General features: G+C 38.5%; 1 protein-coding gene across 1 annotated transcript in view; it reads left to right on the forward strand.

Moving 5' to 3' along the window:
* Positions 1 to 18,642, forward strand: part of Vps50 (vacuolar protein sorting 50) — a 323,674-nt gene that overhangs the window by 36,537 nt on the left and 268,495 nt on the right. The window contains exon 3 of the mRNA XM_067141007.2: positions 15,795 to 15,931. Coding sequence (XP_066997108.2) covers positions 15,795 to 15,931 — 137 coding nt within the window. The remainder of the gene's footprint in view (positions 1 to 15,794; positions 15,932 to 18,642) is intronic.

The following is an 18,642-nucleotide window of genomic DNA, read 5'->3' on the forward strand; positions in this document are numbered from 1 at the left end:
TCAATGAGATTGGAAATTTATTGAACATCTGGTAAGTTATTCCAACCCCTAAGTCTCCTTCCTATAAATGAATATTTGCCACAATTTGTCCTCTTGAATTCCAACTTTACCTTCATATTGTGATCTTTCCTACTTTTAAAGACACCACTCAAACCTATTCGTCTACTAATGTCATTCCACGCCATCTCTCCGCTGGCAGCTCGGAACATATACCACTTAGTCGAGCCGCTCATCTTCCTTCTCACAGTTCTTCCCAGCCCAAACTTTGCAACATTTTTGTAACGCTACTCTTTTGTCGGAAGTCATCCAGAACAAATCAAGCTGCTTTTCATTGGATTTTTTTCAGTTCTTGAATCAAGTAATCCTGGTGAGGGTCCCATACATTGGAACCATACTCTAGTTGGGGTCTTACCAGAGACTTATATGCCCTCTCCTTTACATCCTTACTACAACCCCTAAACTCCCTCATAACCATGTGCAGAGATCTGTATCCTTTATTTACAATCCCATTTATGTGATTACCCCAATGAAGATCTTTCCTTATATTAACACCTAGATACTTACAATGATCCCCAAAAGGAACTTTCACCCCATCAACGCAGTAATTAAAACTGAGAGGACTTTTCCCATTTGTTAAACTCACAACCTGACTTCTAACCCCATTTATCAACATACCATTGCCTGCTGTCCATCTCACAACATTATCGAGGTCATGTTGCAGTTGCTCACGATCTTGTAACTTATTTATTACTCTGTACAGAATAACACCATCTGCAAACAGCCTTACCTTTGATTCCACTCCTTTACTCATATCATTTATATATATAAGGAAACATAAAAGTCCAATAATACTGCCTTGAGGAATTCCCCTCTTAATTATTACAGGGTCAGATAAAGCTTCGCCTACTCTAATTCTCTGAGAATCAGAAAAGGGAAATAGATTAAAGTTAGTCATAGTTGGTATAAGTGAAGTATGTTGGCAGGAAGAGCAGGATTTTTGGTCAGGCGACTACAGAATTATCAACACAAAATCAAACAGGGAAAATACACCGGTTTGTTTAATAATGAATAAAAAAATAGGGCAAGGGGTAAGCTACTGTGACCTGTATGATGAATGGATTATTTTTTACAAGATAGACACCAAGCCAATGCTCACTGCAATAGTGCAATATGCCTACTAGCCAGAGGACAGTGAAGAAATGAAAAGGGTATATGAAGACATAGATTTAATAATACAATATTTAAAAGGTGACTGGAATGCAATGGTAGGCTAAGGGAGAGAGGGTAATGCTGTAGAATAATTCTAGAACTTACCTTAATAATGCCCTGCTTTGTTTCCACTCTATCATTAACTGCGAGGTGTTTGGATAACTGTTCCTCTGTTATTGGCGTGGGTCCAAAAGTTGTAGTCTGTCGACTCACTTGCTCGACGTCGCGTCCCTTTCCCTGCCACGTCATGCCCCTCTCCTTGTCACGTCATTGACATGTTGTTTATTATTTTTATTCTTGTTGTTGTTGGTTTTTTTTTGCTAGTTGCTTTACGTCGCACCGATACAGATAGGTCTTATGGCGACGATGGGACAGGGAAGGACTAGGAGTGGGAAGGAAGCGGCCGTGGCCTTAATTAAGCTACAGCCCCAACATTTGCGTGGTGTGAAAATGGGAAACCACGGAAAACCATTTTCAGGGCTGCCGACAGTGGGGTTCGAAACTACTATCTCCCGAATACTGGACACTGGCTACACTTAAGTGACTGTAGCTATCGAGCTCGGTATTTTTTGTTTGTTGTTGTTGTTATTATTATTATTATTATTATTATTATTATTATTATTATTATTATTATTACACATACTTCAGTTCTTCATGTAAACTATGCAAGAGTTCTTGATGAGCATATATTAATGATCATGTAATTTACGTTTATGTGAATGTCTTTCATATTATTATTTTTTATTACCATCAATTTATTTTATTGGTTTATTTTGAGATGCCGGCTCCGTGGTGTAGGGGTAGCGTGTCTGCCTCTTACCTGGAGGTCCCGGGTTCGATTCCTGGACATGTCAGGGATTTTTGCGTGGACCTGATGGCTGATTCGAGGTCCACTCAGCCTACGTGATTATAATTGAGGAGCTATCTGACGGTGAGATAGCGGCCTTGGTCTAGAAACCCAAGAATAACCGCCAAGAGGATTTGTCGTGCTGACCACACGACACCTTGCAATCTGCGGGCCTTCAGGCTGAACAGCGGTCGCTTGGTAGGCCGAGGTTGTTCAAGGGCTGTAGTGCCATGGGGTTTGGTTTTTATTTTGGGATAGTCTAATGAGGTTTTTTTAATGGGGTGGTTAGTTTTTCTTTAATTTTACTTGTATAATTTAAGCCACGTTTACATGAATGGCTTTCGTAGAACGTATTCATAATTAACCTGTGTGTTCGATAGACTGAATAGCTTTTAAGTTACATTCACAATGGAACTATCAATACAATAATATCGAAACCGACAATGAAATTTGAACATGGACAGCCCTGGTGACTGGCCGAGGCAAGCACATTACTGTGAGCGTTCTGTGCCAGGCAGTTAACACATGTTCCATTGAGAGAGTAGCCATGAATCCGGCTTATTTTCTAGAGTATGCATTATGTTATTTGCATGGAAGAAAAGTTTCTCTTCTTTCCGTGGAATAGGGTTGTGACACTCTGTATCGAATGCTTAAGGTTATATCTATGAATTATTGATCAGTATTTTTTGCCAGTGACGAACAGACCTCTGAAGGAATTATAAAACCTTAACAGAACTTCCAATGGTTGCAACTAGCTTGTTCAGACTTTTGTAATGTGTAATTTGTAGGTTCAAGGTGCCCTTAAATGCAGCAGTTGTATTCCTCCATATATCGGTCTGCATTATATATCTATTAGTGAGGTCTTAATTATCGAACACCGGGCGAGTTTGCTGTGCGGTTAGGGGCGCGCAGCTATGAGCTTGCATCCAGGAGATAGTGTGTTCGCATCTCACTGTCATCAGCCCTGAAGATGGTTTTCTGTGGTTTCCCATTTTCACACCAGGCAAATGCTGGGGCTGTACCTTAATAAAGGCCACGGCCGCTTCCTTCCCTTTCCTATCCCATCGTCGCCATAAGACCTATCTGTGTCGGTGCGACGTAAAGCAAATAGCATTAAAAAAATAATTATCGAACATGATTTTTATATATCGAACGGCAAGATTTTAAATACCAAACAGAAATATTTATTATAAATCACTTCACCTCTAGACATTATGGTTGTAATAACATGAACAAAATAAAATGATTCTTAAATATTAATCACAAAAGTAGAGGAGGCAATATTAATACATATTAAAATATTGTGAGAAACACAAAAATCAATTACTTATCTCTGTCTTTTCACAGAGAGCGGAACATGTCTTTAGTCTTCTGTAATTCTTTTCTTTCTCTTCAGTTCTTCCTGGTACTTCTTTGAAAATATCGCGTATGTGTTTCCTAATCTAAACTGATGAGGTTTTACTGGTACTTGAGGAACTATGAGAAAATCTTTGAAAGAATCCTCGCTGTTACTAAAGGTGGGTGGGCAAGCAACTTTCGAAGCAATTTCATTCTCATTCAATAATTTCAGCTTGTGAACTTTTACCCCACTCTTCAAAATGATGGCACCAGGAAAGTCCTTCTTCGGAGAAGGAACATACACTTCTAAACGTTCATCATTCCACGTGAAATCATCTCTGCCCTTATCTTCTTCTGATGAACTGTCTGTCATCGTTTCATTTTGATTAGCCAATATTGTTTCACATGTTGCATTGTGCCAAATTGTAACACTTTTCCAATAAGCGTACAAATCTGGTTCTGCTTTTCCCCATCACATCTTAGTTTGTCATTGAACTTATTGAGAATACGAGGAGACAAAAATTCTTCCAGGTCATCAAGCACAAACCGTAACTTCTGATTGGAAGTGGAAGAAAATGAAGGGCTGCCTTCGTCACTCTTTTGCTGTTGCCTTCCCACTGGGTACTTCAAAATATCTGCAACACATTTTGTGTAGTCCAAAGCGTTTGGATCTAGTGGATAGAGACCACATTTACGAAAGGCGCTTTTTAGAATATCTGGCCTAACAGCATCATCCCAAACTTTCTTTAACATGGGTACAAAATTTACCTTGGTTACTGATGCATCGAGAGTTTGTACTTTCTCGTCTTGAAGAGCATTTCCCCTTGCTCTCTTTAGAGTTGCAAATACCCCCACATCTGCTGGTTGCAGAAGATGGATGGCATTAGGGAAAGGACAGTACAATATTATTCCATGGTCATGATAATATTCACTGACTTAAAGGTATAAATGACTCCTGTGTCCATCAAGAAAGAGAATACTGTAACAGGAAGTGTGATTTTCTCCACCTCTAGCCATGACCTAAAGTGTTAAAGGTAGTTAAAAAACTTTGAGGCCTTCTTCCAGCCACTTTCAGTTTTCTCATAGATCCATGGCTCAGGTACACTATCTTTGATACGTTGCTGAAGTCGTATGTTACTGTAGACGATCATTGTTTGAGCACAACACCCATTGGGACAGAAATTTCCAAGCTCTGTTATGTCTTCTTTCTGTTAGAGGTTACCGTAATTTGATGCTGTTCCCCTCTGACTCCAAGATACTTTCCTGAAACCTTATGGAACAGAAAATTTGTCTCCTCTGCATTGAAAATCCTGTTTGGGTCTTCCATAATTGATCTTACATCTTCAGATTCCAGGTAGCACAACAGTCCAGCATACCAACCACGTATTCTCTCTTCCGAGACAGCAGCCCCAATGGTTTCAGCCTTCTTCTGAGACAGGAAAGGGTGCTGTCCCATAAAACACTTGAACCAGGTTTTACCAGGTATTCCATGCTTAATCTGTGTGCTCCTTCCTGATGACTGCACAGTTTGCTGAACAGTGTCAAGGAAATTCTTTTTCTTCAATGGAAATCCCCTCTTGTCCACATTGATTACCCATTCACTAATGCCCTCTTCTTGTCTTGGACTCAAGGGTAGTCTGAATCTTCCGACGTCCAGATAGTTTGTCATTTAAGGTTGTTAAAGAGGGACCTGGTATGTTTTAGATGCTTGCCTCTGGGACATCATACCAGACTTAACCTGTTGAACAGCTTCAGACAAAGCAGATAACGAATACTGAAAGTTTCATTTTTTCAACAATTTTCACTTTGGCTTTTGGGACATTTCCCCTGTTGAGCATCTTTATTTTGACCATTGTCAAGATCTGAGCACTAGTTAAGGAAAATAAGCAAGAACTGGAAAAACAATCATTTTCTGCTTTTAATCCCCTACTCTGTTTATTGCACAATATTTACCCTGTAGCGGCGATTGGGAGATAGAGATGAAAGGGGGCAGGGGCAAACATTTTACGGATTATGTGAACTATACGGTATCAAGGGTTATAGGGCTGGTAGAGTAAAGAATTAAAGAAATTGTGGCACTAAATGGAAGGTTTGGGATCTAATTTTTATGATTTCTAGTTTTAAATGGCTAAAATGTAATAAAAACTTACATTTTCCAAAAATTGGGGGGCAACTGCCCCCGCACACCCCACTCTTGTCGCCACCAGTTTATTTGCTCACGATGAGAACCCTGAAAATTCACAGGATTGTGAAATAAAGTGATTAGCACAACATATGGCATCAAACAGACACAAGACAACGTAAAAGAAATCTTACCATACCTGATGAGGCCCTCTCAATCAGTCAATCAATCAATCACTACTGATCTGCATTTAGGGCAGTCGCCCAGGTGGCAGATTCCCTATCTGTTGTTTTCCTAGCCTTTTCTTAAATGACCGCAAAGAAATTGGAAAATTATTGAACTATCTCCTTGGCAAGTTATTCCAATCCCTAACTCCCCTTCCTATAAGCAAATATTTGCCCCAATTTGTCCTCTTGAATTCCAACTTTATCTTCATATTGTGATCTTTCCTACTTTTAAAGACACCACTCAAACTTATTCGTCTACTGATGTCCTCCCACGCCATCTCTCCACTGACAGCTCAGAACATACCACTTAATCGAGCAGCTCGTCTACTTTCTCCCAAATTATCCCAGCCCAAACTTTGCAACATTTTTGTAACGCTACTCTTTTTCGGAAATCACCCAGAACAAATCAAGCTGCTTTTCTTTTGAGTTTTTTCCAGTTCATGAATCAAGTAATCCTGATGAGGGTCCCATACACTGGAACCATACTCTATTTGGGACCTTACCAGAGGCTTATATGCCCTCTCCTTTACATCCTTATTACAACCCCTAAATACCCTCATAACCATGTGCAGAGATCTGTACCCTTTGTTAACAATCATATTTATGTGATTACCCCAATTAAGGTCTTTTCTTAACACCTAGCTACTTACAATGATCCCCAAAAGGAACTTTCACTCCATCAACGCAGTAATTAAAACTGAGAGGACTTTTCCTATTTGTGAAACTCACAACCTGACTTTTAACCCCGTTTATCATCATACCATTGCACACCGTCCATCTCACAACACTATCGAGGTCACCCTGCAGCTGCTCACAATCTTGTAACTTATTTATTACTCTGTACCGAATAACATCATCTGCAAACAGCCTTATCTCTGATTCCACTTCTTTACAAATATCATTGATATATATACGAAAACATAAAGGTCCAATAATACTGCCTTGAAGAATTCCCCTCTTAATTATTACAGGGTCAGATAAAGCTTTGCCTACTCTAATTATCTGAGTTCTATTTTCCAGAAATATAGTCACCCATTCAGTCACTTTTTTTTCTAGTCCAGTAGCACTCATTTTTTGCCAGTAGTCTTCCATGATCTACCGTATCAAGTGCCTTAGATAGGTCAAGTTACAGATAATGTCTCAGCAGTCACGACCACAGAATTTAGGACTTCAGCGTTAAAGAAAACAATACTACAAATTAGTCATAAACAGCCCATTAATTTCAGTGGTGTTCGATATTAGGGGTTGTTGTATTGAACGAACATCATTTATTGAATAACCTTTCGATAACTCTTATAGAATGGGAGTCAAATATAGAATGGTATTTTGTTTTAGAAATAAACATGAAGATGCGTGAAAACTCACAATACAAATAATTAATAAACATGTATGTATGTTAATACATCCTATTATCTAAAGGATACATTCTGATGACACTATTTTACTGGCAAAAAGAGATAATCACAGGGACACTGCACTATAGAAACAATACAATGATCTCATCAATATTCTACCAACACCAAAGTTCTGAGACTTTCCAGCGTTCACCAAAATGGGATCAACTTTGACCTATTGATTGACATAAAGTTAGTTTGGAGGGGTGAACTTAGAAATCTCAGATGTTATGTAAACTTGTCGATATCCTTATTTTGCAGTGATATGTGTGAAATGTTTGATGTTTGATATATATTGTTCCATTACCCTAACTTTGGAAAAAAGTGAGATGTGATCGAACTAATTGAAAATCATCCCATGTGTGCCAGCATTGTCTCAGAGTTGTGAACCGGGCTGAGTGCCTCAGATGGTTGAGGTGCTGGCCTTCTTACCCCAACTTGGCAGGTTCAATTCTGGCTCAGTCCAGTGGCATTTGAAGGTGCTCAAATACGTCAACCTCATGTCCTCAGATTTACTGGCACGTTAAAGAACTCCTGTGGGACTAAATTCCTGCACACCTCGCGTGGGTGGGGGATGCAGACGAAGAATACACCCACGGTATCCCCTGCCTGTAGTAAGAGGCGACTAAAAGGGGCGACCAAGGGATGATAAAATTAGAACCATGATACTACTTGTAATTAGTACCACCGCGCGGGGAACACCATGGGTTGCTTGTACTTGCGCGTAGTACCCCTGTGTTAGGTACACAATAGGTTTGTGATTAGTAGCAATAGAGTGCATTGTCGGTTTTTACAGTACCTGTGATTCGTACCCCTATATGAGCAACACCATGGGATTAGCGGCACCATGGTTCTGCCTTGCCTATGCTGTGAGGAACACAATGGGATAGTGTGGGTCCCCATGTTTAGTCCACTTATGTGAGGAACGCCATAGGTTTGTGTTGCCTGTATCGGTTTGCGTTGCCTGTAAGTAGCGTCGCAGTGTGTGAAACACCATAGGTCTGTGTTACATGTGCGAATTTCATTACCTGTGCATAGTACCATACTGTGAGGAATACCGCAAGTCTATGCTACTTCTGATTAGTACTGCAACATGATACATAGCGTGGTTCTATTTTCCTAGTGATAAGTACCACTATGAGGGGCCGATGACCTGGATTTTGGACCCATTTCGACTACAAGCATCATTGAGTCTCTATTGTGCTTTAGAAACTGTCCCTTGGTCAGTAATACTATAGTTTAACGCTAAGTTTCTGGGAATGTGGGGCATTGCAGGTCGGATCCACTGATTGTTTTAACTTCATATCCATCCATTCATTCTTCGTCCTCTTGTTTTCAAATTCTGGTCAGTGGAGGATTATGGATTTTTAAATTGTCATACCATTTTGTCTCATTTCGTACCGTTAGGGGCCGATGACCTATATGTTAGGTCCCTTTAAACAAGCTTAATCATCATCATCATTAAATTCGTGCACCCTTGCATCTCTGAAAACTGTAAAAGTAATAAAAACCATTATTATTATTATTATTATTATTATTATTATTATTATTATTATTATTATTATTATTATTATTATTATTCAGAGTGTTGTCTTGAGAGAAATAGTAATAGCAAAAGTGACAGTCAAAACAGCAACACCCCACCTGCATCATGTGAAAAAGAAGACAGCACACCATTGCCAGGTACGAGAGATGTTACGGATCTGAGTTTGAGCCCCGAGTCTGATTCCTGTCAGTCCAATGAAGCGATACCACAGTCACCTGACACATCTACCAGTTCAAGATATTCTTCCTGTCCACAGAGAAAATGAAACACACTGGAGATGTTGCGTACAAGAAGAAAGCTATAAGTTACATTTATGGTTAAATAAAGGGGGTGAGAAGTGGCTTTCATTAACTACTGTTAGCAAAAATTGTATGGTGACATCACTACGACAACTGTACATATGGAAGAAACAATTAGGTTCTACATCAGTAAGTGCCTTTGAACACAGGAAATTCATGTATAAAAAGTTATTTTCTTGCTTTGCAGAAGCAAGAAGGTTGAAGCAGAATGTTTGCAATAAAGACCTGTGATTGTGGGCCTTGGACATTTCAAGAGAGATTTCAGTGGTACAGAGTAATTTCAGCGCATCTATTGGTTGGTTGAGTTGCTTCAAGAAAAAGTACTGAATCAAAAGTGTAAAAATCACAAAATTTGTATCCCGTGCACATCTGCAAGAAGAAGAGTGAAGAGGATTAAATCACAAATAAATTTTTGGAAGCAGCTGCAGAGCGAGTTTTAGATTACACCCATTCTTTAATATACAATAAATATCAGAGTGGTTTCGTGCATCACTGAAAGCAAAAAGTACTGTATCATTTGTTGGTGGGAAACATACAGAGGTAGTTGCTCAATCAGTTAGTGTGTTCACCCATTCGTAAACAATTATGCCTACTGTTAGTATGGCCGGTACTCTTTTCCCAAAATTATTCATTGTAACACAGGAGGCAACTGGAACTCTTGGTCCAAGAGTGTTCAAAGAAATGTTTCTTGCCAAAAATATAATTGTAACAGCCACAAAATTGGTGAAAATGTGAAAAAAAAGTAATTTAAGTACAGATTTAAAGAAGCCTTCTTCCCGTTTGCGGAAGACAACTGTTTGCTACTGTTAGATGCCTGAACTACTTATAGTAATAAATGCTGCCTTGAAGACATTCCTCCTGGCAAATGTATAGAAATTTTCTAGATTCCTGACAGCGCTACAGAGAAAATACGGCCCTTGGATAAGTTTCTCGCAATTTAACAGACATTATGCTGGCTTGTGAAGACTTCCGGTTTGATATTTATCAGAGAAACAGCATATTGAAAAGGCAATCCCTCATTCATTTTCAGTTTTCTTGCCCACGGTTCAAGGACATGATTAAAAATTCATGGTTCGCAACCAGCTACACAACAGAGAAACTTCCCAAATTTGAACTGCCTGCAAAGTATTGCCTTCAAACAAGTAAGGAAAACTGTGAAGAACAATGTGGCCTTATAAAGTGAATATTTGTTGTGCTTGGAGCCAAAAATATTTGTTTTTAACATGCAATTAACACACATCATTTAGATTTCACATACTTTCCCTAACATTAAAGTGAACTTGCCACACGGTAATCTGGCAGTTTGTTGTCTCTCTTTCCAGTACAACTGCAACTCCACACAGATTTTGAATCAAGATTTCTACACCTTCCATTTCGAATTGGCAGCTACATTTTTTACATAGCTATTTTTTGGTCTCCTCATCCTCTCAATGAAATTGCATAGTCTGTTTCGACATGACCTTATCGATAGTTCACATGTTAGAGGATTGAATTAAGGAGGATAAGTGGTTGAGATGTATGCTGCTTGGCTGTCTGTCGCGTATACGTACGTATACATCTCAACCACTCCACAACAACATTTATTAACACCAACATCATAAAAAAGGAAAAAGCCACCAACAATTACGACCTTGTCATTCAAATTGAACAATTTCCAGAACATCAGCCAAATCAAACAAGCCAGGTTCAAGTCACAAAAACAAAATTAGAAAGATAAAGTGGTTGAGTTTTACCACAAAGTGTATCGGCTAAGGCTTATGCAAATTCAGACTTTTAACTCGCCTGTTCATCAGTCGTTTTTAAAACAACATAAGAATGTGCTATCACTTGTTAATTTAAACTACAAACAGACATTTGCGTCTAAGCATACCTTGCAATGTTTTAAATACTTTAATGTGTTTATATGTTTGTATAATGGGTAAATTTCACATTATTTCAATGTAATACGTGACGCAAAACAACGCAAGATTATTGTTATCAACTGTTTTAAACTTTCAAAAGAGCATTTGAGCACGTTCAACCATGTTAGCTAATATTTTAATGTAGATAAGTAATATATTTTATTGAGCCATTAGCATACTTACACTTGACTGGCATATTTTACTGCTAATTTACTACTGTAATATTCACAAATATCAACAAAGATCGCCTCATATATGACTAAACATTTATAAGAATGGAACTTGTTTTAACTGAATAGGCAAAGCCTATGGTAAATTATTCATACATTATGCATTAGAAAGAAAAGACGAATCCATTTTATTATAATTACATGTGTATATTGGGTCATTATATTATGTAATAAGAGTATTTAACTTGTCATAATTTTAGCTATATTGTAACATTGGAACTCTTAACAAAAGTGTAATCAACATAATGTTAAATTTCAGAATATGTTATAAAGCTTTTAGGAATGAGGCATAATACAAAATGCAAACATAGGATTCTAATGTAGCTGAGGATGATTTTGTAAGAGGTCGAAACCGGTCCTATTATACATGTGATATTCCATCATACATGTAATAATAAATAAGTATTGATTAGGTGGAACCTTTCTTTCTTTTTATGATATTTGGTGGCTATCAATACGGAACAAAAATGAAATTTATAAATCAATGTTGATTGGACCGAACAATTTGAGAATCTAAAGATGATCGGGGTCAGATACCGAGAAAGAATAATTATCTACAGTCTGTACAAAAATCAATCTGCAGTGATAAGAATCAAGGAGCAATCTAGAAAGGAGTGTGGGAGGGCTGCAGTTTTTTGCCTCTCCTTTTCAGTGTTTATATAGAACAGGCAGTAAAGAAAATCAAAGAGGAATTTGGAAACAGAATCACAATCCAAGGGGAGGACATCAAAACACTGAGATTTTCCAATGATATTGTAATTTTATGTGTCTGCAGAAAATCTGGGGAAATTGCTGAATGTTATGGACACAGCCTTGGAGGAGTACAAGAAGAAAAGAAATAAATCCAAAACAAAAGTAATGGAGTGCAGTCAAACAAAGTCAGGTGATGCAGGAAATAGTAGATTAGGAAATGAAGACTTAAAGGAAGTAGATGAGTATTATTACTTGGTTGGTAGAATAACTAACAATGGCAAAAGTAAGGAGGACATAAAATATAAATTAGCACAAGCAAGGAACACCTTTCTTAAGAAAAGGAATTTGAATTCGAACAATATAGGAATTAGATGTTTTTTAATACTTTTGTCCAGTGCATGGCATTGTATGGAAGTGAAACATCGAAAATATCTAGCTCAGAAAGAATAGAAGCTTTAGAAATGCATTTGAAATGTGGTGCTGGTGTCGAATGTTACGAATTCCCTGGACTCACAGCCTAACAAATGAAGAAGTTCTCAAGAGAGCTGAAGAAACCATCAGTTTAGAGAAGATGATCGCAAAAAGAAGATGTAGTTGGATAGGTCATTTACTCCGCATTCATCATGGTGCGCCACACTGCTTGAAGGGAAACTGGAAGGAAAGACTAGAAGAGGACGACCAAGAGCAGGGTTCCTCGATGGCATTAAAGGGCGGCGTCCATATCAACTAATCAAGCAGCTGGCTCAGGATAGAAGGTCGTTGGACGAGGACAGTCATGCTACCCACCAACCATCAGGTTGAGGAGAATGAGAGAGAGAGAGAGAGAGAGAGAGAAATGTGGTGTTAAAGAAGAATACTAAAGGTGAGATTGCTAGATCGAATCACGAATGAAGAGATACTGAATAAAATTGTTAAGAGGAGAATGATTAGGCTACATTTGACCAGAAGAAGAGATAAAATGATGAGGTGCATCTTGAGACACCCAGCACTTGTTTAGTTGGTTTTTGAAGGAAATGTAGGTGGTAAGAATAGTAGGATTAGGCCAAGGTATGAATACGACAAGCAAATTAGAATAGATATAGGATGTAGTAATTTTATAGAAATGAAAACGTTAGCTCAGGATATGGAGAGCTGCATTATACCACTGTATGGACTGATGACCAAAACAACAACATACAGGTAGTTAGGATGTTGCCCCTGTACATGACAAATAATGCTGTGCAAATAATTGTGTAATTTGTTTAGGAGTTTCTTCTTATTACTCAGTTTGGTACATTTTCACTTGTATTTATGATTTGTCTAGAAATTTGGTGCAGTGATTCTGAAGAGAATATTAGCTCTAAACTCTCCTTTTTTAGAATGCTTGTGAAGTATGCCCTGCCTGCTGCTCTAGCAGATTTTTTAATATGATGGATATTTCTTCAAAATGAACAAGTTGACAATTTTACAGAATTGGAAAATAATAATAATAATAATAATAATAATAATAATAATAATAATAATAATAATAATAATAATAATAATAATAATAATATTTTGCTTTATGTCCTACTAACTATTTTCACAGTTTTGTCTCCAGGAGTTCTGTTATGTGCCAGTAAATCTACCAGTATGAGGCTGATGTATTTTAGCACCTTCAAATACCACCAGACTGAGCCAGATTCAAAGGTGCCAAGTTGGGGTAAGCAACTCAGCCCGGCACATTGGAAGATATTCACCTTATATACTGTAATAGCTTCCTCTGTGAATCATTGGTAGTGTATCAGCCTCAGGATCCCAGGATCACGTAGATTCCAACCTGGTTGAGGTAGTTGGATTTTTTAAGGACGGAAAACATGTCTATTCAGTATTCCATGTTTTATGATGTCGACAAGTGAAAGATCACTGGTGACTCATTTGATTTTTACCCCATAAAATTAAAAACTCAGCCATGGATGACCCAAGAGAGATCTTTCCTCCAACATCTGGCACGGTAAGCCAGGACGTCAAAATTGAGACTCAGGGAGGCTAAATGGCATCAGAACTAATTGCTTGCACATGGTAGCTGAGGCCATATACTTATTATAATCATTTATTATAATGTAGAAACAAATCAATTGGTAAACCTGACAAGGAAGCTTTATCACTAACATTTTCTTCTACAAAGCTTCTAAAAACCGAGCTCGATAGCTGCTGTCGCTTAAGTGTGGCCAGTAATCAGTAATCGGGAGATAGTGGGTTCGAGCCCCACTGTCAGCAGCCCTGAAGATGGTTTCCCATTTTCACACCAGGCAAATGCCGGGGCTGTACCTTAATTGAGGCCATGGCCGTTTCCTTCCAATTCCTGGGCCTTTCCTATCCCATCGTCGCTGTAAGACATATCTGTGTCAGTGCGACGTAAAGCAAATAGCATTAATTAATTAAAGCTTCTAAATAGGATATTCTTTAAAGTTCACCAAAGAATGTGAAGCTCAGTCAAGTTCTTCGATATGAAGGCTATGGGCAACATTACAGAAGTAAATATACAGTGCGAAGAAACTTTTCTGGACTAATTTATTACAGATTTTTGGAGAATGTAAGAAATGAAGCACAGAACCTGGCATTTCAACTTGGTCATGCATCATGCACTCAGAGAAATTTTGTATCATTGATGCTATCAAAGGGTACAACATTTAAACAGAACAGATTTTATCTGCATGTTGCAGTTCTGTTCAATAACAATACAAGTGCAATACTAATTTCTTGTCAAATGTACTTGAAACAGATGAAGCTTGTTTCGCTTGTGATGGAATTTTTAATGTCCATATTGATCACATATAGACAGGTGAAATTGAGTGGGTGCTCACAAAAATAGGCTAACCATCATTTTTACAGAAATTGAGATATGTTGTGCCATCTGTGGAGGAAGGTATGAACTATCTTCTATGAAATGGGTTAATATCGGAGAGGCTTATTTAAGTAAGGAGAGGATTTTGATTCTGAAATCATGAATAATTAGTTACAAAAATGGGCTAAGAGAAATGCTTTTATTTTGTTTTGTTCGAAATAAAAACATGCGGTAAATCTTCTGAGTTATTGGTCATAATCTAGTGCAGTGCGGAAAGTTTTACATAATAGAGCAGAAGTACTTAGTTTCTGGCCATACCTACCTCCCTTGTGACCGGGACTTCGGTGTAATAGAAAAAAGAACTTGCTGTTTCTGAATGGGTGGACTTGGTAAAAAGGGGCGAGAGTTAAAAAGCCATTCCATGTAATGAAAATGACGAGTGATATGTTTATAAGTACTGATCCATCGTTAGAAAAAATCACTAAAAGAATGGTATCTGACAGTAAACAAAAAGTTTTACTAAGTAAAATGATCTATGATAATGATAAAAAGAAGGATGTACCTTTTAAGTATTTCTTTAAATATCCCTATGGGTGCATCGAAGAATATGGTGCAGTGGATATTTCAAGAAAAACAAAAGTAGGCAGACCATCTCTTGCCAACATTGTGCTGCCAAGTAAGTATAATGGCAAAAGACCCATAACTGCAGCCAAGTTAAAGGATTTGTTAGAACTCTTAGAATATGTTCCTTCCTGATACCACCAGTTTTATAGGGAATTGACAAAAATAATTCACCTGTTACGACAGAGGAACCATTGTTTAATGTTTTAGATTATCAGTAATGTAGGCCCTAATGTTTCAGTTGGATATATCCCGTGTAATATTTGAAAGTTAGTAATCAAAATTATGTTAAGTTCTATAACAAGAATAAATACAGAAAATCATTTTATTTTGCTAACATTTTTATTTTTACCCAAACACAAAAGTTTTTTTTCTCAGCTTTACCTAAATGATGATTAACTCATTTTTGCGAGCATCCACTCAATTCCTCATGTGCTGTAAGCGAGGCATTTGATGTATATGATGTTGTATTTGTTTGTTCTGTGAATTCCTTTGCAGTAAAAGGGGGAGGATTTGTTAAAATTATTTTCTTTATGTTATTATTTCTGTTTTTTGTTTCAGAAACGATCTGAAGCATTTGATTGTTTGAGTATCAAGAAAGATTTGGATGTATTGACGCTCCAACATTCTGTCGTGTCTAAACAAGTATTGAGGCTTATAGAACAAAAGGAGAGTGCCTGCAGTAAAGAATTTGAGAGGTATGATCTTTTGTTACATGTGTAGCTGTGCTATATCCATGAGATAAATGTAAATCTGTATTATGACTCAATCCTTGGTGTAGTTTCAAACCTGTAAAATGAAGCAATGACAATCCTGGGGCATCCCCCTTGTTTAGGTTCTGGTTGGAACATTGTTGACAGGCTGTGCATCTTGCTTGACATTGAGTATCAGTTCTTGTCATTTCATATTGGTTAGTGTCCTCCATCTGAAATCATTCCTACAGAATGTTCAAAAATTCAATGCACATCCCTGCCAACTTTCCTGATTTAAGTGAGACTCCTGATTTTCGACAGTTTTTTCCGTCTCCCGATTATTCTATTATTTCTCCCAATTTTAGCTTATTGTTTGGTGAACTTCAAACATTTGTTTCCAAATCCCGCCATTTCAGTTTTGTACGCCAGTGGCCAGAAGTCCTTCGCTCATTGGCTGCTTGCAAATGAAATATAGACTTTTATTAATACGAGAAATGCACAGGAATGTGCGATGTTTATTGAAACCTGTATATCATAACGCATCTATCAATTGTCGACCTACCGGGTGAGTTGGCCGTGCGCGTAGAGGCGCGCGGCTGTGAGCTTGCATCCGGGAGATAGTAGGTTCGAATCCCACTATCGGCAGCCCTGAAGATGGTTTTCCGTGGTTTCCCATTTTCACACCAGGCAAATGCTGGGGCTGTACCTTAATTAAGGCCACGGCCGCTTCCTTCCAACTCCTAGGCCTTTCCTATCCCATCGTCGCCATAAGACCTATCTGTGTCGGTGCGACGTAAAGCCCCTAGCAAAAAAAAAAAATTGTCGATCTCTCGTTCTTGCGTACTATATTCGTGTTCGTTTACATCAGTTTAGTAGATTCTAGAAACTAGTCGCTAGATTTGGAGTCTTTTTTAGTAATTTAGTGACAGAATTTCAGAGATAGTGATGTTAGGAGCCAGTCGGAGACAGTTCTGGCAAATTTTAATTTATTACTTGATAAGAATAGCATTGCACTTCGCATAATCATGTGGGCTGCAGTATATTAATCCATGCATTTGCTAAGTAATGGCATCTAAGTGTTTGACTGATTCACATGTGTGAAGCATGAGTTTTCGGAAGGCTCATCAAAGACCGATCATCTCACTCACGTACTTCCAGTGAGGGAATAGAGATGTGTAATTTTTAGCCTTGTAGCCTCATATAGCATCAGTCAGGTTTTGAGACAATAAGTGTTATAATATATACCATGGTACTCCTGTATTGTGCAAGACATGTAGAATAAGCAGTTTTGACCAGTTGGATTTCTCCTTATTTTTCCTGATTTTCTTATCAAAATCTCCTGATTTTTGGTTTTGATAAGTTGGCAGGTATGAATGCACAAAGTAATTGGAATATTAGAAGAGAAGAAATACAGTAAAAGTCCACTATAGTGATTACGGCATATAGCGAGAACTCCGTTGTAGTGACAGATTTTTTCTGTCCCTTGAAAATTCCTGTATTAAACTGTTATCCTTTGGTTACAGCAAGAACCCTATTATTGATGCATCTGTTATTACGAGCGATTAAGTGTGCATTATTATTATTTCTGTTATCGATATTTATGCACTCCAGCGATTACAATGAATGCAAACAATTATCTTTGGTATAGTTTTCACGCTATGTGCACTAGTGGGCTCTTTCACCGACATTCAAAGTCAAAGGGAATGTCAGAGTCAATTGGTAATACTTGTTGACTGTTGTTCTGTAAACACAATTTGAAAATGAAAGAGAACATGTTTTCTTTCACGTGAACCGACTCCCGTTGTCTGACAGCATACCCCGTGGATAACCGTAGCGGCCAAATATCTCATCTTGTAGAAGGCTGGTGATGCGTCCCATCGTGGCTTTTGGTATCGGAAAGGCCTCATGCCATCTTGTGAAGATGTCGGTGATTACTCGGAGTCCTGTTTTACCCCATGGTGTGTTTTAGGGTAAGGACCCATCAAGTCCAGGGCTATGACCTCGCAAGGGCTGTAATCTGCCTTCCTGTTGCTCGCCTTGGTGCAGGCACAGATGTAGCACCCCTTCACAATGTCCAGGATATCTTTCCGCATGTTGACCGAGAAGAATCCCTCCTGGATGTCCAGTTTCAGTGCTGCCATGGAATTTCTCGATAATGTGCTGTAGGCGTGTCGGAGAGGTGCAACCTGTACATTAAGAGTCCTCCGTCTACCCGGAAGTCCTTGTAGCACATCTTGAATTCCCCTGGGACAAGTAGACTATCGGTGTTCTGTCTCCTAATCCACTGCATCATGGTCCTACAGGGCTTGTCTTGCTCTTGCCATTTTCCTTGATGATCATAAGGACAGGTTCATTTGTTCGCACTGGTGATTTTGTGCAAACTCCTCGACATTGGTGCTCCTAACTTCAGGTTTCATCGCCGGGTGCCTAGATAAACTGTTTGCCCCTATGTTTGTCCATCCTGGGATGTGACACACATCGAGAGCCCATCGCTTCAATTCAGATTTTGAGCCAGGGACCGATTTCAACCATTTGAGAGCTGTATTATCGGTGTAGATCTGGAACTTCCTTCCCTCCATGTAGCCTCTGAATTTGCCCATGGCCCACACCGCGGCTAAGGCTTCCTTCTCGGCAATGCAGTAGCGTTGTTTGGTGGGAGATAGCTTTCTGCTGGCATACTCGATGATGTCCCTTCCGCCGTCACTCCTCTCCTGGAA

The sequence above is a fragment of the Anabrus simplex genome, chromosome 2 (assembly GCF_040414725.1).
Source record: "Anabrus simplex isolate iqAnaSimp1 chromosome 2, ASM4041472v1, whole genome shotgun sequence".
Lineage (NCBI taxonomy): Eukaryota > Metazoa > Arthropoda > Insecta > Orthoptera > Tettigoniidae > Anabrus > Anabrus simplex.